The 21,160-nt window shown below is 38.7% G+C and overlaps 2 protein-coding genes across 3 annotated transcripts in view; one reads left to right on the plus strand and one right to left on the minus strand.

The window, feature by feature from the left end:
* Positions 1–21,160, plus strand: part of LOC117991065 (potassium voltage-gated channel protein Shaw-like) — a 408,219-nt gene that overhangs the window by 220,584 nt on the left and 166,475 nt on the right. The gene's annotated exons all lie outside the window — the stretch shown is intronic.
* Positions 936–21,160, minus strand: part of Dlg5 (Discs large 5) — a 48,571-nt gene continuing 28,346 nt past the window's right edge. Inside the window, exons 21-29 of the mRNA XM_069505086.1 lie at positions 19,433–19,515; positions 18,557–18,620; positions 16,219–18,155; positions 15,435–15,709; positions 13,767–13,987; positions 12,804–12,937; positions 11,825–12,044; positions 11,117–11,202; positions 936–11,011 (exon numbers count right to left, since the gene is read on the minus strand). Coding sequence (XP_069361187.1) covers positions 10,226–11,011; positions 11,117–11,202; positions 11,825–12,044; positions 12,804–12,937; positions 13,767–13,987; positions 15,435–15,709; positions 16,219–18,155; positions 18,557–18,620; positions 19,433–19,515 — 3,806 coding nt within the window. The 3' untranslated portion in view covers positions 936–10,225. The remainder of the gene's footprint in view (positions 11,012–11,116; positions 11,203–11,824; positions 12,045–12,803; positions 12,938–13,766; positions 13,988–15,434; positions 15,710–16,218; positions 18,156–18,556; positions 18,621–19,432; positions 19,516–21,160) is intronic.

Genomic DNA, 21,160 nt, shown 5'->3' on the forward strand with positions numbered 1-21,160 from the left:
AGGCATGTTGGTGTTCAACAAATCGCATGACGTACCTACGTATCCTGCACAGCACGCGAGCGAGCTAATTAGAGAAAGTTATTTCTTTCTCGTTTACTTAATTCGCATTTTGTCCATGCATTTCGCATCTAGAATAGTAAGCAGGTAAATAGCTAAGCTTGTGGGTAAGAGCTGTTTATCTGCTTGGATTATCACTTATCAAGCAACGCGATTGAGGTTGTAGAATAAATTGCCCACAGACTGAAACCACTATCACTACCCATATGATAAATGCGAAAGTGTGTGTTTGTTAGTTTATTGGTTTGTCCTTCAATCACGTCGCAACGGATCGACGTGATTTTTTGCATGGATATAGTTTAAGACCTGGAGAGTAACATTTTATCTACTTTTTATCCTAGAAAATCAAAGAGTTCCCACGGGATTTTTAGAAACCCAAATCCACGCGTATGAAGTCGCGGGTGTTAACTAGTATATTATAAACTAGCTTATGCTTTCGACTTCCGCGTGGACTACATAAATTTTAACCCCCATTTAACCCACTTAGGGGTAGAGTTTCGAAAAATCCTTTCTTAGTAGAAAGATACCTACCTACTCTTTAAAAAGAACACACCGTCCCAATTTCATGTCTCTAGGATAGGACCAGTGGCTTAGGTTGTGCTATTATCTGAGAGATCCGTGCTCATGATGTTTCTGTATAGTCCGTACAAAATTCACGCACAACTTCTCACGCGCCATTTTAACTCTATGAGTCACCTGTCATGTCAAAAGTCACATCGTTTTAATCGTAAAACATACCTACTTTTGACATGAAATTTGATACATAAAGTTAAAATGACGCGTGAGAAGCTGAGAAGTCATTTTTTACGCATTATAAGACCCCTACTGTGTTTTAAAGAAAATGTTCAAATGATAAAAAATTGTAAATAAAACAACTGTTATACTCTTCCGTATATTATTATTTATTGCTCCGTTCGAAATTGTAAACAATTCGTTCAAACATTACAATAATATAAACATAATAATAATATTATAATAAGGTAATTTCACTCAACTGCTATCATTATACAGGATACTTAAGAGTTAAAACGAATTTACATAAAAAAATAATACCATTTAAAAATACAGAAAAAATAAAACCAAAACGTCAACAGATAAAATATATCTCCAAAATAAGACATCGAAACCTTGTATATTAACTAGTTTTATAATTTAAATACTGTTTATTGTCCACTTTAAAATTCACATTTAAGGACTCTAAATATATAATAATTATATTGTATAGAATTAATTTTAAATGTACAATACTAATAAAATCGTATAAAGCAAACAGATAAAGACCTTTGCACATAGCGACATTTAAAACGCGCAGTCAACGCGCGTTTTACGAACGCACACTAATTAATTACAATGCTGCAAACTGCATTGTGACGAGGTTTAGCGTTATCGTAAACAAATGTTTAAAACACGTGTTTTAAGCATGTTTTAAATTTAAAACTCGTTTAATACATATTTTTGATCCTGTTTTAAACAAAAATGTTTTTTATTTATTTATTTTCCGGCTCTCATTTCGAGTGTATGCAAAGTTAAGTGTAAAGTTAGTCGGAATTGATTCGCGTTCGCGCCGAGTTTTAGTTGCGTCTGCTGTCGCCGTGTGCAAAAACACTAAGGTTAGCATTCCACTGAAGACCATTGAAGAAATAATTTAGCATGTCTGAATTGTAAACAGTATTTATCGGAATATATAGGCTGCCGTATAACTAATACAAAGAAAAAATAAATACGCTTACATTATTAATAAAATCAATAAACTGTTTTATGATAAAATAATAATAATTTATGTCATATAACCAAGGTGAGAACTAAGAAACCAAGTTGCATGAGCTGTTTTTATTTTAAAAGCTTGGTCTAGTTTTACAAAACTACGCATTCGGGTTCGAAAACAACCCATAACAACCGATTTCTTTATTAGAGCCTTTGCATACGGCGACGCGACGTTTTCACGCTCAGTTAAAGCGTGCCAGACGCCTTTAAGCGACCTACAAACGGGGTACAGTCGAAGGTTGTATGCCATTTCATACCTTTACAAATCCAGCTGATCGATTACGGAAAACCTACATCAATTACATTATAATAGAATAAGACTAGTTTTATTACTGATTCAACACATATTAAAATAAAAAAATATTACTGTGTGTGTGTGTGTGTGTGTGTGTGTGTAATTGTTGTGATTGGCTGAATTTATGGTATTGTAGTTGCAACAATAGATTGTAGCCAATAGTGAGCGAGTGTCAACCAACCAAGAGGTGATTGCAATCGTCACACTGTAGCTGTCATTTTACCGTAATCGATCCCCTGTTTATAGCGTTGTAAACGCGCGTCGACTGCGCGCGAAAATGTCGCCATGTGCGAAGGCACTTACCAGTACTTAATATCAGATCAAAACGAACGTATGCTTAAAAACTAACTGTGGCTTAAAAATTTATTTTAATAATTAAACATTGAACTGTATTTTTGTGCAACATCGAACATTTTCATTTATGGTAGGTAATAGGTAATATTTTTTATATATGGTAACTATTTTACTATTTGGCTGGGAATAATAAAAAATCTTTGCGAGACGGCGTACTAATAAACTTTCATACAAAAATAGTGACAATATAAAATTCGTTGAATCCCTTTACTAAAATTAGCACCAATTTTATTGTAGTTTTAGACAACCTTAATAGGACGCATAATAAAATGTCATAGTAAATTGGCAACCCAGTACATAAAAATATAACAATTTATATTTTTAATTTAAAAAATTGAAAATACCTGTAGTTTTAGAGGTTTAGAATTATAAATAGTAATAGTTAATTAATTATTTTATAAGATTTTTTATTATTCCAGGCCATTCCATTTTGAATACATCTGTTTAAATATTGCTTGTTACAAAACACTGGCGCGCCATCTGTGCACCGAAAAGAACAACAAAACTTTAAAACTCGTAGACGAAGAAACTTATAGACTGCTGGATAACTTATTCCACTTTTACAAGAAAGAGAAAAACGATTTAAGATCATGAACTGATGGTATATTTTTATTTCGGCTGACGTCAAAATGACGTCATTTCGATGCTAATGAGACATGGTTCCAGCGCAATAGCAATTTGCGGGACTTAGAACATATAACCGATCTGAGAATACTTGTACTTTTATATCGTTTTCAAACTTTGTAACGTTATTAAGTTGGTACAAATGCAATAACGTTACGCGGTTAAAAAGATCAGAAAAATCTCTCAAATTGCGACAAAAATATATTCATAACATCCATATTTGTACGTCGCCGTCGGTCTAGTATCCGTCAACCTATATTTTTTTAGGTAGCGTGTTATTGGATACGATGCAGATTAAATATCGTTTTAGGAATTCGTACCTAACGTTCTAAATAATTTTAAATACATATCAAAAACATCGATAGCTGCAAAGTGTCGCTATACTAAATGGCATTAACAGTCGCTTCACTACATAGTGAACATACATATCACAAATTTCGTCATGGCAGCAAGCGTGCCGTTGCTTAGTGGTTAGAGCGTCGGGCGCGATCCCAGGAGACGCGGGTTCGATTCCTGCCGGTCCGCAATTTTTGATATGTATTTATTTATAAACTTCCTTGAAGTGTAGGTAAAACACTATAAAAATTATAAAAATATATGTAACGTTACGTTAAGTCTGACGACGTCGCGGCAACTTGTCTATAAGTTTCTTCATCCACGCGCAAACGTAAGCGATAAGCTGATTCAACGGCAAAAAGCGAATAGTGCTAACGTTATAATAAACTCGTATCAAATCTCTGTACAAAAAAAACTTAACCACTAAAAAACTGTGCTGAAAATTATTTAAAAAAATTCAATATCGTTATAAAGCCTCATCACAATGTAAAATATCAATGAGATCGCGAATCTATTCTGCATTTTAGCACTGTTTTGAACTCCTTGTCTTGTATGGTCGTTTAAACTTAAAATTCTCTCCGATAATATTTTATCGATATATGTAGGTAGGTACAGTGTGGGGAGTGTGTGGTACGCACAAACGCACTGCGTATTCACACACTGGTAGATTCTGAGCACAACCTAATTTTAGAGTATTCGCATCCTCTTCTTACTAATTCAATATGAAAAGGACAGACGCAGTTTGACAGTTTTAAATTTAATTTTTAGATGGTAAAACCCGTGATTTTAGCGCAAAGTCGCGAGCCTACTGTTTAAATTTGTAGCGTGCACTAAAATTTAGAGTCTTTAAATGTAAAGTTCATTTTCCGTCCCTTTTTAGCATTGTTAAATAGAAAAGGATGCAGATACTCTAAATTTAGTTTAGAGAAAGACAACGGAATCGGTGCCAATGCTGCATTTAGCGCACGCAGCGTATATGCGTTACGGTCATATACATCAAGGAAACCCTATCTTCGCCTCTCATTATGTTAAATACGAAAGGTTATACAAAATAGTTAAGTAATAAGTTACAAATCAATTTTATTAAAAAATCTGCCCGTGTAAAATATTAAATCTAACGTATTACATAACGCAATAAAAGTTTTTTTATCGATAAGTCGATAAAAGTTGGTCCTACATGTATATTGTATATCCAACCCTATATTATCCGTTTATTTGACACCACGCTCGGCGCGGGTATGTGTGGGTATTATATACTTATCTATACTTAGAAACATGTTTAACGCGATATACATGGACGTCTAAAGGTAATTATACACAGGGTGTTATTTTCGCAACAGTTATGTGGTGCAATAAATTATTCTAAGGAACAAAGGCAAGTTTTTAGAAGAAAAACATCAATTAAATAATATATTTCAGGAAAGGTCAGTTCAATAAAGTATTGTTTTTGACCACTAAGATTTACTCAAAATGTACTCGCAAAAAATGCGATCTTTTTTATTTAAAAAAAAAACGTTGAACCGTGAATTATGCACAAGAATATAATAAAATGCAAGTTTCTGTCTTTTTGTTAAAAGAATTCCATGACATCCAAGGATAAATCTTAGTAAAATTTTGAATTGTCGCATGTCAAAGACGTGCATATAATATATAAATAAATAAATAATAAATAAATAAGCCTTTATTATTCTGAGGGTTCACAATTTACAATTTGTTATTTTAAACAATTACATATTATTAATCTAGTAAGTATATAAATAGCAAGTTGCGTCTTCGGTAGCCGTTTTAACGCCTCAGTGTCTTCTGACATAGGCCTCCTCCATTCCCTTCCAAATTGTTCTATCTCTGGCTTTTCTCTGCCATGTAGCCCCTGCTACAGACTTAATGTCATCTGCCCATCTGAGATGTTGCCGTCCCCTTTTACGTTTACCATCCCTTGGGTACCAATCTGTTATATCAAAAAGGGGACGGCATATAATATATACTCTTTTAAATGGCGCGACATGAATACTCACACGTTGAAAGAAAGAAAATGCATTTATATGTTGTTGGTGTCGCAAATAAAAACAAAGTACAAATGTAACATTTTCATCTGTGACACCACCCCAAATGGGTGTACAGCTCAGCATAATGTCTCGTTGCACGCTCCTTCTAGAGCTGCGAAACGGTTCGCAGTAAATTTGCGAAAAACGCAGTGAATTGCGCAGTAAAAAATAAAATCGATCCTTGGTCTAACATTGTCTGAACAAAGTCTAACAAGTAACATTTGCATACCATACATTCCGCACGCATCTTTCCGTTATGATCTTTTACCCTTCACCACACTATAGATATAGAAGGGTAATAATTGTCTTACTGCCAAAATAACACCCTGTAAATTAATAATTATTATTGTGATAGTGTTACATAGTGCTTCCTAATGTTCGTGCAATGTGATATGTGTAATATATTTTAGTGCAAAATAACATTTATCATCATCATTATGGATATTTTATACTGATACGTTCGTTGTACTCTGTTACGACTGCAATTTGATTAGCAATATTTGAGGGTAGTTGCGAAACGCCATAGCAGTCTCCTTGACTCAGCTTTGAAGTTAAAATGTAACAGACCAGTCTCTTAATAATCGTCTTCCATTTGAAGGTGATTACAGAATTCCAAATAAAATGGTTGGCGAATTCGGAAAATCGTGACATATAATAAGATCGTCTAGGCCAATCAATTCTAGACATTGATACTATAGTACTATAAATTTCTAGAAAACATAACAAAACCTTTTTTCTCTTGATCCCTAAGGAACTACCTCGAACCGACTAAGCTAGTCTTATAATGACGTCTAAGTCTAATTAAACTGGCTTATTCCATTTATCTACCCTAAACATATCCACCCCGGACTAAAATTTAAAGACACCCTAGGCCCTAGGGTCTAGGGTGTAAACTCGGAAGTGTGGCCTAGGGTGTATGTTTTACGGCGATTGTGCACTCATCCGTATTCGGTTTGTATACGTGATTCTTCAAAATGGCCGTCAAACTACGTAATCATTCGATTCGTATTTTTACGGAATCCGTTATTTTACGGATAAGTGCACAAACGCACGTAGGACTTTGTGCACTCATCCGAATTGTTCGTATCCGTAATTCTTCAAGTGACCGTCATACAAATACGTACTCATTCGATTCGTATTTTTACGGAATCCGTGATTTCACGGATGAGTGCACAAACACCCTTAGGATGTATAGACTGAATAAGCCATCAAATCTGTTATTGCAAACGTCTATCTAAGTCTAAGGGGCTAAGACACTTTCAAACATTTTCGCTATTATATAAACACTTTTTAGAACTTTTAAAACATCAAGTCTATGACTGTGAATTGTATGATCACTAAATCGGCAAAAAAGGTCACCATTAAAGTTTTCCATTTTAATATTTTTTTAAATACAGAAAAATTGATTGTTTCATTAGATAAAATATAAAGTGAAAGAGAATGCAATATATTATTATTAGTACAAATATTCATATAAAATTTTCTAATACTTATCCGATCGATATGTTACCAGCCAAACCCGATATTAGGAATTAGATGTATATAAAACTTATAGTGCATGGAGAAAGGACACGCAATGCTATTTGCTGTGTCAATTGTCAAGTCAAAAGTATGATTTTAGTCCTTGATTTAAGGGTAGAAAATAACAGTAATTCACTGTTTACAATCTATCCTGTATATCCGAAAATCGGGTTTGGTCAGTATCAAATATTATATTCTGGTACTAAGTCAGTTGTACACTTAAACTAAATTTACAGGGCTAAAAATGTGGCCTTCCATTTTCTTAGAGAATTATTTGAAAAAAAAACTGACATTTTTAGTCCTTTGAACTCAGTTTAGTTTTACCAGCACCATCTATGAGTCAGTGACTTCAAAAAGACATCATATTTGTGTAGAGGATAAAAAGTTCCGATATAGGACCATCCATGAATTAAATGCTCACTTGTTCATAAACTTTTGAGAGAAAGATAGCTGCATCCCAATAAACCAACTGTATTATCATCGACAAGTCGTAATCCTAAGTAGAATAGATTAGAATAGAATGTTTTTTTATTCATGTAAACTTTTTACAAGTACTTATGAATAGTCAGGTAGTTTTAATTTATCACTGGTTCGGAATTCCGCCTAAAAATTGATTGTCACTTTATACTACGGAAATAGCTACGTTAGTATTATAGCTCAATGGATTAAGCAGGAATTTTTGTTGCGCAAGTTTCACGAAAACTCGAGAGAATGTTTTCGAATGTGACAAATTTTTGGTGCCTTTACTTTTTTGCAGCAGAGTATTTAATATTTTTGATTTTGCGTTTAGAGAAAGAAACTAAACAATCAATTCTGAGCACAACTAAATTTAAATTTTAGAGTATTCGCATCCTTTTTCTACTAATGTAATATGAAAGGGACAAACACAGTTTGACAGTTTTAAATTCAATTTAGAGACGTCAAACCGCGTGACTTTAGCTGCCAGTCGCGAGCATAATGTTTAATTTGTAGCGTGCACTAAAATTTAGAATCTTCAAATGTAAAATTCATGTTCCGTCCCGTTTTAGCAATATTAAAAGGAAAAAGATGCAGATACTCTAAATTTAGTTAAGAGAACCAGAATCGGCGCCAATGAAAAACTAAAAAATAAAAACAAAATCAATAATTTATGGATGATCCTTCCTTATCATACGTTTTCGTAAAATATGTAAATGTTTAGAATAATTCTGTAATAAATGTCATTATGGAAAAATTTTCAAATCCAGACATTAAAACCTACAAATTGTTCTAGTATCAAGATTATTTAGCAACTTACTTATTGTATAGAGGTAAATTTAAAAACTCCTAATTTTAGTTCTTTATTGGGACGTCTAATAGCATCTACAGATGTACCAACCATTCAGTTGTTGAAACCTTCCAATCGAGTCAGGCCAACTAGGCAAGCAACGAAAGACACGCAAGATAATCGGCTGCCGACGAGTTCTGACCTACTTGATGTCGAAGACTGGGTCGGGAACACTCGCCAGCCAACCTATAGACTGCTATAGTCAACGCATTTTAAACTGAGTCGTCGAGTTATCTGTCTGTTTCGCTCGTATAGGTCGTAGGTAAGTGCGAGCGAAACAGACAGATAACTCGACGACTCAGTTTAAAATGCGTCGACTATAGTGTCATTTGCCAATGCAGTCCAAACAGTAAATTAATTAACCAACAAAAGTATAACAAATTCGGCTCCCGACTCTTCAACAAGTAAATAATAAGAACTAAGTTGTGCCAGCTATCTAGCCAATCCACAGACAAACGTGTAAATAGGCAAGCGAATAAGTACTCAACCGAACAACGTTTTCAAAAGCTTCATTGGTGTACAACGCATATACGCAACGTAAAAAAGCAAAAAAAAAAAACTATTATTGCAATATAGTTTTTTATTTCTCCTAAAAATTTGATATTAAATTTTATTAATAGTTATTTAATATTAATAAAAATTTATTTAATTTTATTGGTTTTAGTCATTGCCCTCATGACACCGACGCAAAAGACGGCAAGTGTTGGTCCTGAACGTTCACCACATAAGAGGGAGTTCCAGTTCGAGGTGGTGATTTCTGCGTCAATCTCGCACTCGAGCTCCAACCTGCGAGCGCTGAAGCGCGGGCACTCGCTCAGGACATGCTCAACTCAACCCGCGGGGTGAATACGTAAAACGTTGCAGTAGCGACAGCAACGCAACAGCAGTAGCAATGCGATAGTTCATTTGCTGTCTCTCATCTTCTTATTTTGCTTTGTGGCTATTGCTCTCTCTCTCTAGCCGGACGTTTGACAGCAATGATCGCGAGATTATCGCATGTAGAATAGAATAGAATAGAATGGAATGTTTTTTTATTCATGTAAACTTTTTAAAAGTGCTTATGAATAGTCAGGTAGTTTTAATTTACCACTGGTTCGGAATGCCGTTCCTACCGAGAAGAACCAGCAAGAAACTCGGCAGTTGCTCTTTTTCGCAAGCCTACGCGAGATACGTAATCACCCCGCTGGTGTAAGATAATTAAAATATAGTGTGCCGGATTGTTTGGTGCACCAACGCACTGCATGATGCCATATTAACGGTCCGTTTAGCGTACGCAGCGTTTGTGTTGCGTTTCAAACACGCACCAAGGAAGTCTCAAGTTGGTATGTCTGTAGATGCTAAGACTTTGTCCGCAAGACATAAAGCTCCTACACGTATAGCACCTACACTTTGCTAATACATAGTTTAGACCAATTCTGAACACGTACGTTGACTCAAAATATGTTAGTACAATCCAGAGAACCAATAGAATTATTTAAGATCTAAAATAAGCACCAAGATAAGGAAATATCGAGTGCGAGCCAGGCTTTCAAATGCTTTAATTTTTGTCGAGAAATAGGGTATATTGTACTGCACAAATATTTCAATATCAATAAATTAAAAATAAGTTTTTTGTTTTTGGCATTAAAAATCAATTGAAAGAATTGAAATGATCCTGAAAAATTAATATGGATAAATTAATAGCTCCAACCTGAAAAACACTATTTTTCTTGACAGCAATTCGTTAAAATCTAATGTTTCATACCCTATTTCTCATACGTCAAGTGAAAAAGTATAAAATTCCAAAACCATCATCTAGCCTGACTCGTCAGTAAAATCTCCGAAAAGTTAATAATAATATACAAGAAAGATTACAGCTTAATAATCACAGAAGTTGAATACGAAATAAATTAAAAACATTAGACTAAAATATATATTTGTATCTCAGTAGGATTTCCATAGTCCCTTAATAGCTTTGAGTTTGGGGGATTTCTTCGTGGCCTCCAACTCTTGTTTGAAGCTTATGATGAATTTTTCGCGTAAACTAAGTCGTGGTGACGAGGGTTTCAGGAGGAACTTTTTCAAATCATTCGTGAAACTTGAAGCCGTGTAATTCGGTTCGTCTTTCAAAGATTCATCATTACTCGATTCGAGGAAGGAAACTGATTTATTCGATTGTACAGAATTCTTTCTTTCTCGCGCGCGGTTTGAAGTAGATTTGGATCGCGAACTAACTGTTCCTTTACTCGATGGGAGGCTGTAACTTTTGGATACAAGCGAATATTCATCCTCCATTGAATCTAAAGTGTCTGTAGATCGGTTACAGATCTTGCAGCAAAGCCTGCAATGCTCCATATCGCTGTGATACCTTCCATTGCAGAGAACAAAATTTTCGCGGATACGGGCGTTTCGCGGAGGTTTCAATCTACTTTTGTCTTTGTATTTGGAGTCTTTAGTTTTGGAGCGCCTTCGTTTGCACTTGGGGCAATGTTTGCGCGCGATTTTCCGTAGTTCTCTCAGAAACTCGTAGTCAATTTCGAAGTATTTGGCGTCCGGTTCGGAGTAGTACTTCATGTCGCTGTCTGTGGAGTCCTTTTTTGGTTCTTTTGGCTTCTTTTTTGCTTTGTGTTTCGGGGTTTCGGGTTGCCCAGGGTCGGAATAGTAGCGCACGTCGCTGTCGTCTTTCTTGGGGGGTTTGTCATACTTACAGTGCGTGCAGAAGGTGACGGACTTGCGCGAGGGGGTGCTGGAAGAGGGGGTGCGCGAGGGCGGCGTGGGGGGTGTGGCGGGCGAGGGGGGTGTGGGGGGCAGGGGTCAGGCCTGCGCGGAGGGCACCCATAACGTTTTATTCTGCTCCTCTTCCACTGCCTCTTTGATTTGCGTGCACATGTACGCAATGTTGACGCCCGCTGGGATTTCAGCTGAAATAGAATAAAAGGAAAACGGATATATTTTCGTTCCTCAATACCTTTTATACACTTTTCGGTATAAAGGTCACACTAAATTTACTCTCTGTAATTTTAGTAACAATAAAGTTGTTTTAAATTAAATTAAATTAAATTAAATTTGAAGTTTGAAAAATGAACTAAACCTTCCCTAATGATCCCAGTTGTCCTAATAAAAAGTTAAAGCAGAAAGGTAAATATGACATTGCAAATTTTTTTAATCTAAGGCAATGGTTTTGTTTAAACAATCTTTAATAGTCAATGGTACAGTTTGGGAAATAAACGTCTTTTATTTACAAGACAAGTCAGGGATAACATTTTAATTCCAAAACGTTTTAGTCGAGGTAGTTTTTAGATTTAGAATCACAAAATAACTGTCTAGAAGACGAATGCTGCTATGCTATGCTAACGAGATATACCTTTTTGCAGAATTCGGTACAATGGACAACAAATACGTTTAACCACAATTCTATACTAAACACAAAATAATTCTATACTAAACACAAAATAATTCAATACTAAACACAAAATAATTCTATACTAAATACAAAATAATTCTATACTAAAAACATCCAAAGCAATGAGACTATAAACTTACCAGAAATATAGTTCCTATATTCGTTCTCGACTTTCAGCCCGTGCTCGTACATTTCCTTGGCAGCTTTGGCTGAAACCTTGTCAGCGGGGTACCTCGTGTCCTTCACCTCTTTGATCTGCTTGAAGGACTTGAACTTGATAAAGAGGACTATGGGGTATATCTGATGCTTGTGGAGCTTCTCGATGGTCGGAACGCTCACATCCACTATGCAGTGGATGCCCTATAGAAAAGAATTGAATTCAGTAAAATATAGTGATATTTTAGTTTATCCCAAAACAATAAAAATCCGAATATACTAAGCATTTTTAGTAAAAGGGCAACAACTGCACTGGGAGTTTAGGTTTAATATAAAATTCAGATCGTCAGTATTGTATGGGAGCGGTGCGCAGGCTCGACCGTGCCAAAGGGAGCGGTTGATTGTGCTCACTGCTCGGTAGCGCCAGCTGGGCCGACGGTTGTGTCTTGAAACTTCTATATATAGTTTAGAGCCTCAATAGCTCAACGGGTAAAGGAGTGGACTGAAAACCGAAAGATCGACGGTTCAAACCCCGCCCGTTGCACTATTGTCGTACCTACTCCTAGCACAAGCCTGACGCTTAGTTGGAGAGGAAAGGGGAATATTAGTCATTTAACATGGCTAATATTAAAAAAAAAAAAAAAAAAAAATATAGTCCAGATTGCAGAACACTCCGTTAGTGCGAGTACTGTCGGCGGTACATTTGTTCGGGGCTACGTCATGAAATGTTATCGATTAAATAGCCCCATCTAGTTTCTACTGTGGCAACCGCCACAGTATAATATCTGTTGGCACACATTCCAATGCCAGAATTAGTGAAAGTTACCCAGAGTCATTACATCCTTCCATTGGTCGAAGGGTTCCTGGAAGCCCGTGTGACGGGCCAGTATTCATCGAACCTCAGTTTCCTCTGATGGGCCCCGGGATTAGGGTTCTGGTTTAGCTGGCTAAGCAGTACAGTACCTTCTCGGCCAAGTCCCTCAGCGCGCGGGGGTCGGGCCGGGCGCGCGCGAACACGTGCGGCCAGTCCGTGACGAGCTTCCCCGCCACGCAGTCGCGCAGCGGGCCCAGCACGGCCACGGGCCGCCGGCTGCCGTCTGCCGCAACAGAATTACCTTCGTACGGGCAAACATCGCGTGTCACCTCTCTGTACTGCATACCTACTGCACTGTAGAGAGGTCACATTCGATGCCTTATCAAAAAAAAAATCGGTCATCTACATTGCCGTAGTAATTGAGATGGCAGTAAAACGGACAGTTCGTAATCAGTACCCTTCTTATAAATGCAAAAGTGTGTTTGTTTGTTGGTTTGTTGGTTTATTGGTCTGTTGGTCTGTTGGTCTGTTGGTTTGTTGGTTTATCCTTCAATCACGACGCAACGAAGCAACGGATCGACGTGATTTTTTGCATGGGTGTTGTTTAAGACCTGGAGAGTGACATAGTCTACTTTTTAACCCGGAAAATCAAAGGGTTCCCACGGGATTTTTAAAAACCATAATCCACGCGTACGAAGTCGCGGGCATCAGCTAGTTAATAAAATAATTAAAACACGACTGCCCTGCCAAAAAACGAACTAAAAAAAAAACACATTTGAAAATGGTGCCATACAGCCACCATATTGATGTTTCAAAAAATATTATAGCCAGTGTCACTCATCCATCCAAATCAATCAAGAAACTCATGAAGATGAACCCTGAATACGAAGTCTGTGTGCCTGCTAGATGTTCACCGCCCAACTGTTTTATCGTTTCTGACGAAATTTAGCAAATAAATTGCTTGCAGGCCAGAGAAGGAAAAAAGCTACTTTTTCCCGAAATCCCGAAAAATCAAGAGTTCCCACGGAATTTTTCAAAACTGAAACTTACAAATCTAGCAAAAATATAAGTAAATAGACAACAATAAAATAACAAAATGAATGTGAACTCACAATGCAACCTCTCGACCCTCTGGTAAGACAGCGGCGGCGCATCATCCGCCAGAGTGCCAGAATCACTCCAGCATCCCAGCTCAGTGTTGGAGAAGGAAGCCAGTTCCTTGCTGTCTCTATGCTTTTTCCGTCGGAAAAACGAGCGTCTGGCCGTGCTCGAAGCCCGCCTCTGCGCCTCGTTGTCCAACGTCCCTATCGATCGCCGGAGAATTTCCTCCACCCTGGAGGACAAAATATTGATCAAGAAAAAATTTACGCTGATGATCAATTAACATTTACTGGATTTCAGCAATTTATGGTGCTAAATAACTGGGATAACAATGACAAAATATGGTAAATATAGTTTTAAATTAACATAGTATGATTTTTTTTAAATAGATATAGCGAGCAAACGAGCAGGCGGGTCACCTGATGTTAAGTGATTACCGCCGCCCATGAACATTTGCAGCACCAGAGGAGCCGCCGATGCGTTGCCGGCCTTTTAGGAATTTGTTGGTTCGCCCCTTGAATAACCCCATGTTATAATCTAGTGGGAACACCGCCGATAGAAGTTGGTTCCACAGTTTGCATGTGCGTGGAAAGAAGGATCTGGCGCAGCGGACGGTCGAAGTGCACCAGACACCCAGATGGTAAGGGTGAAATTCCTTACGGTGGCGCGCGGTGCGGTTGTTAAAATATGTAATATGTAAAATATAATGATAAGTATATTGTAGAATTATTGTTAGTAGTTATTGTTAGTTTATGGTTCCAGCTGAAAATTAGCGCTGTATGTTCTTGTGCTACAAGGCATACAGCATAATGCTGAGCTGGGGCCCTTTTTCGGGTTGTGCCACACATGACAGTTTGTTCCGGCGCTTCCTTTGCTTGTAGCGCGTTGGGCTTATGCTCAGGTGGAGGAGGCGCCGGAATAACCTGATCTTAGTTATAAGATGTGATGTGTGGCACAGTTTGCAAAATAAACGTCTTTTCTGTCTTTCTTTCTTTCTTTTAATTCCACTCTATTTAAGCCTAACGTCAGCTAGCTGGTATTTTACCAAAAATATTTCTTACGGCGATTTCGCACTGCACTTCTGTCATCAGAGTTCTCTCCGTCATCCGTGACAATACCTCGGATGTGCCTCGGATTCAAATCGGACATAACATCACAAATTTATAAATTCACTAGCTTATGCTCGCGACTTCGTCCGCGTGGACTACACAAATTTCAAACCCCTATTTCACCCCCTTAGGGGTTGAATTTTCCAAAATCCTTTCTTAGCGGACGCCTACGTCATAATAGCTATCTGCATGCCAAATTTCAGCCCGATCCGTCCAGTAGTTTGAGCTGTGCGTTGATAGATCAGTCAGTCAGTCAGTCAGTCAGTCAGTCACCTTTTCCTTTTATATATTTAGAAGAAGATTTCATTTACGAAAGGGATCAGCTGATTAATCAACACAGAAGCTGAAACGTATTCGGAAATATTGAACGCAGGAGTTCAGAGACACTTTCCCCCAAAAACTTAGAGCGATGATATCTGGAAACTGTCTGACGTTATAGATGCGAAAATAGACAAAAACAGTTGGCACTACCTTAAAGAGAGATCTAGCTGTTCAAATTACTGTTTTGAAAGGATTTTGGAGGATCGAATCAATTCTAATGAAATCGCAGCTGAATAAGTTAAGCCTTACTTGAATTTGCTGGGTATGGTCCCCCACTGTCGCTTAACGCCTTTGAAGTCCAGCTGCCACGCGCGCCACAATCCCGGGGCGCCGTTGAAGAGAGTATTGTCCACGAACAGCACCTCGTCCTTGCGGAACCATAGAGAGTACTCGTCTATGGTGTCCATGCCTATAGAGGTGATCTTTGTGCAGCGGTCGAAGCCCGCGCGGATGTAGAAGGCGTCGCCCGGTTTGTCTTTAATCTCGTGGTACTGTTGCAGATCGTGCCGGACTAGCACGCTCACCTGGACATGGAAGGTTCTTTTGAACTAATATGACCAGAATTGTTAAGATTTTTTAAATTTATAGACTAGATGAGATATTCAATACATAAGCTTCATAAGTACATTTTAATGTTCGGGCGTGACTGTCAAATTGGACATTTCGGTCAATTTTTAAAAAAGGGTTTATTGATTTAGGAAAGGGCTACATTCTTTGTATGTAAGATAGTGTTTATTCCGAAATTTACTTTGTATGTGGGATAGTGTTTTATTCCGTTTTATTGTGTAAATTATTTGCAAAACAAATTGGATCTTTCTTTATAAGTATTTAACTGTTCGGTTCAGTTAATTTTTAAATTGAAATTAAAAATGTCTTATTTTTTACAATTCACAACAAAATTATGTGCTGAGAGTTGATCCAATTCTTTAATTCAATGAAAACTTTCTAGCTACGTTGTGTTACAATTGCAGTGCAGCAAAAATGTCAAAAAACTATATTATAGTTTTAAAAAAACTTCGAATATTTAACCTACCTTATCCGCCGGTTTCGCCAACTCCAAAGCTGCCTGCTCCGCGGTCGCCCGCCTCAAGTCCACATTATTGTACTCCAAGATCTGATCTCCCGTCCTCAGCCCAGCGATGTACGCCGGCGAGTCGATCTGCACGCTATGCACAAATATACCCACGGCATTACCGCCCACCAGACTTATACCTAAATCCGAACAGTTACGCATCTCGATCAACAAAAACCTCGGAAGATCTTTATTCCCCTGAGACTGTCTTAAAGTTGCCACATCCGTGGAAGGCACGTCCATTCTCAAAGACTGTTGGGGACCGGGAGAATTCCTCGGTGTAGGCGACCCTGATAACGAAACTTCTTCATCATGAGAACTCTCCCCGGAAGACGAACTACCCGGCACCTCCATTTCATCCTTGTACTTCTCAGGACTATATTGCACTAACATCGTTATCGAATTTCCAATCTGCCTTAACACGCTTGCGGCTAATGTATAAGTCGCCGATCGCATGTTAATACCGCAAACTTCTAATAACTGATCACCGATTTGTAAACCCACTTGGCTCGCTAAGGAGTTATCGTTTACAGTTGAAACAAATACTCCGCCACTACTCGGGGGGCAATATATTTGAATCCCAAGCGGTTGCTGACTTTTATCTATATGCACTCTTCGAAGTTCACCAGGCAAAGGCTTGTTCCAACCTAAACCACAATACTCCGGCATAGAATTCCTCGTCCCTTTATGAGTTAACTGCTTGGCTCCTCTTCCAGGGCTTAAAACTTCGACGTGAAATGTCGGCATTGGAGAATTCCTCTCTGAACTTCTCTCAATAGATCCTGTACTAAGTTTTCCAGCGGAATTTTTAGAGGTTACACTGGGGTTGGACGGTATTCGAAATCGCTGGTTCTCTTTCTTTCTCGGAAACGTACCACCTTCGTAAGTTTGTTGGTATTCTCGATTTACTCTCGGCACGGGGTTGAGATCGGACATATTATGCGTGTGGGACGTAAAGGAGTGCATATCGTATGTCGTGCCAATACTTTCCCCTGACTGGCTCTGCGGTATATTGGTGGGGCTCGATAAATGTGTGTATCGACTTGAATTATGAGGGTTTGAATTCGTAAAAGGGCCTCTATAGTACTGGGATTGTAACCGCGATTGCGTAGGCAGCGTCCCCGTCATAGGAAAATTGGCGTTGCTGTTCAAACTGTCCGGGCCGAAGCTATCACTGTCCGAGGGATATTTATTCACTGTTTTCGGCGACGAAGACTTTTTTGACGAATAATACTGGTCCAGAATATCCTTTCCCGTGTGATTTTTTATCGAATGGTCCAATGAACTTGGAGATTTTCTGGTAACAAAGTCGAGCGAATTAGGTCCTTTGTTGACCATAAAATCTAGGGAATGAGGGCTTTTCGTCCGACTTCTGATCGCCGGTTGATAGAATAATGAATCGTCCGATGGATTTAATACTAAACTCAGTCTGTTCGGGGTGACGTCCTGTTCGTAATCGCTTATGGATATTTTGTCTTTTTCCAGCGTGCGATTTTTGTCGAAGTTCATGGTGGGGGGAGCGAAAGGGTTGTGGATGGCTAAAGGTGCCGGTTTGGGGAAATGCTCGACTGCTGGACTAGATTCTATGGATTTGTACACTGAGTGCCGCGCGGGTGCTGTCACTTGGGTTAAAGGGACGTGCCCTAGAGGTATGGGGTTTGAATTTCGGTTTGTGTTTGACCTCTGTGGTTCTGGCGGTAGTTTGGTTGGCGGACTGAGCAGGATAGACAGCGGTGGCCTCTCTTTTCTAGAGCGGGGTTGGACTATGGTGCCGGTGGCATTATCCTCAAGTATAAAATTGGCGCGCGCTTTGGGCCACGTCCCGCCATTTTTTGCGTCATTTTGCGCCTCTTTGTTTTTTCTCCGCGATCGTTTTAGCACGCTGCTGGTCTCTTTTACTGAAAAACAAAACATGTAAAAAATTAAGTGACGCGTGACGCTATCAAACAAAGTTTGCCAGTTCTTTTTGACGTTCCTAACTTTTATTTTTACTTTATCTAAAATGTTGTGAATAACCGCTTTCCTGACAATAAGGCGCCTCTTATGTCATCGTGACGTCACCTGCTTGTATTTGTGTACTAAACTCTTACTAGACGCTTATCATTTTCTTTGTCGATTTTCTCTTAAAATATCTCGTATTTTTCTTAACTGATTAAATAGTTCATTTCTTAAATTCATATTCAATACGGGTACCATCAATAGATCCTATATTTTACATGCTGTCAAATACCCTATTTTATGGTAGACTGTACATATGATGCATTTAAGAGTATATGTTTACTTGTATGAGGCCACTCACTTGTTTTTCCGTGATAACTGTCGATAACGGAGTCTAGCTCCGCGATAGCATCCGATTCTGGCACCTGTAGCAAACAAACAGTGTTTGTACAGATGTACACAAATACATTTCTTTTTACTTTTCCATTTTATCTTTATCTCATATTATACCAGATTATGGATTCTGACGTTTAAGACGTATATACTTAACAAATTACATGGTTTTTAGAGTTATTTTACTTTCTAATTCTAATAATTTGATTCGAAAATTACAAGAAAAATATCAAAAGTAAAATATTTAAGAATTGATTATTTATAACATCCATAATTTAAAGTGGACTGACTGACTGATATATCAACGCACAGCTCAAACTACTGGACGGATCGGGCTGAAATTTGAAAGGAAAGAAAGGATTTTAGAAAATTCAACCCCTAAGGGGGTGAAATAGGGGTTTGAAATTTGTGTAGCCCACGCGGACGAAATCGCGAGCATAAGCTAGTTCAAAATAAGCGTAACACTGGCCTCGATTCTCTAGTCTCTCTCTAAACTAAATTTAGAGTATCTGCATCCTTTTCTTTTTAACAATGCTAAAAAAGGAACGGAACATGACTTTCACATTTAAAGACTCTAAATTTTAGTGCACAATACAAATTTAAACAGTAGGTTCGCGAGTGCGTGCTAAAATCACGGGTTTTACGATCTAAAAATTAAATTTAGAAATGTCAAACTGCTTTGTCCTTTTCATATTACAATAGTAAGAAGAGGGTGCGAATACTCTAAAATTAGGTTGTGCTTAGAATCGGTGCCAATATTTATCAAATTCAAAAGTAAGAAAATACCCAATTAAGTTCAAAATGAGCGCAATACTGTTCTAGTTGTTCCCACTGTACTGCCTACCTTGTTCTGCTTGTCCTTGTTCTTCCCGCCGGTCACCTGCTCGATCTTGCCGCGGATCATGCCGCCGATCATGTCCCAGGTGCCTGCGGACAGGGGCACAACTAACTACCCACTGCTGAACATGGGGGTACACTGAGCTTCTGAGCACACTACACTTTAAGGCTGAGATCTATAGAGCGCACTTTTGCCACACGAGTAGATATTATAGACCAGAGGGGAAGCTTCACACTAGCTCACGCACACCACGACGTGTCACGGACGCTCCGTTTGCACCCAGTTCGATGGCAAACGACGGCAGACGGAGCGTCCGTGACACGTCGTGGTGTGCCTGAACTGCGCTTGAGTGAGTGAACCTACAGCCAGCCGCTAGTATGAAGCTTCCCCTCTGGTCTATATACCTACTCGTGTGCTTTTGCTTTGCTCGAATTAAACCGAGCGACATTTATGCAAAGAAATAAATCTCTTCTCTGTAGAAAAGGCATTCCAAATCAGTGGTAGATACATTTGACGTAGATAGGTAGGTATATTCGTTCAGTGAAATTTCTTTAAATCCTTCCTTATATCCATACTAATATTATAAATGCGGAAGCGTCTGCTAGCTTTTCACGGCTCATCCGTTTAACCGATTTTAACGAAATTTGGTACAGAGATAGACATAGGCTACTTTTATCCCGGAAAATCAAAGTCCCACGGGATTTTTAGAAACGTAAATCCACGCGGGCGAAGTCCGGGCATCAGCTAGTTTAAAATAATGAAACACAAGAGCCCGGTGTGCCACAAGCCTCGTCCGATACATCGATGAATTACTACAATCTTATCAGCACGCTCCTCGATTGCCGATAGCGATAACACGCGAGAGTTGTGCCCAAATGCAATTGTTATGTACTATGTCGTATGTGCTACACACTTCATACTTGTTTCTTAACTGACTGAAAAGGTCAACAAATAACAGAAAATCTCAAACACGTTTCTCACGCAATTCGCTTGGCTGTTTTCAGTATGTTTTTTTTTTCGCAAAATCTGTGAACTATAGAACAACATGGCAGCGTGCGCACTGCAGAATTAATTCCGCACCGGATTTTGATAGATTTGAATTCAAATGTACGGATTTTAAAACGCATCGCCTTAACAGCGCGACCCGACGCACCACGCGACGGGCAACACGCCGAAGAGCCTTGAGGTATGATTCCGAACCACGCTGCACGCAGCAGCGCTGCCGCAACAGTGCTGTCACCAGCTGTCACACTGCTGTCGCGGCACTACTGGTCCCCATACAATCTCTATAAGCTTATATGACATTACATTCCGAGCTAGGCAGCAATGTCGCGGCAGCAATGTAGCGGAACATTGCTGCCTAGCTCGAAATGTAATCTAAATATATAAAAGGAAAAGGTGACTGACTGACTGACTGATCTATCAATGCATAGCTCAAACTACTAGATAGATCGAGCTGAAATTTGGCAAGCACATAGCTATTATGACGTAGGCATCCGCTAAGAAAGGATTTTTGGAAATTCAACCCCTAAGGGGGTGAAATAGGGGTTTGAAATTTGTGTAGTCCACGCGGACGAAGTCGCGAGCATAAGCTAGTCATGAATAATATTCCCGTTTCCCCTCCAACTAAGCGTAAAGCTTGTGCTAGGAGAAGGTACGACAGTCGACAATAGTGCAACGGGTGGGGTTTGAACTGCCGACCTTTCGGATTTCAGTCCGCGCCGTTTGAAATTT

Source organism: Maniola hyperantus, chromosome 19 (genome assembly GCF_902806685.2).
Source record: "Maniola hyperantus chromosome 19, iAphHyp1.2, whole genome shotgun sequence".
NCBI lineage: Eukaryota > Metazoa > Arthropoda > Insecta > Lepidoptera > Nymphalidae > Maniola > Maniola hyperantus.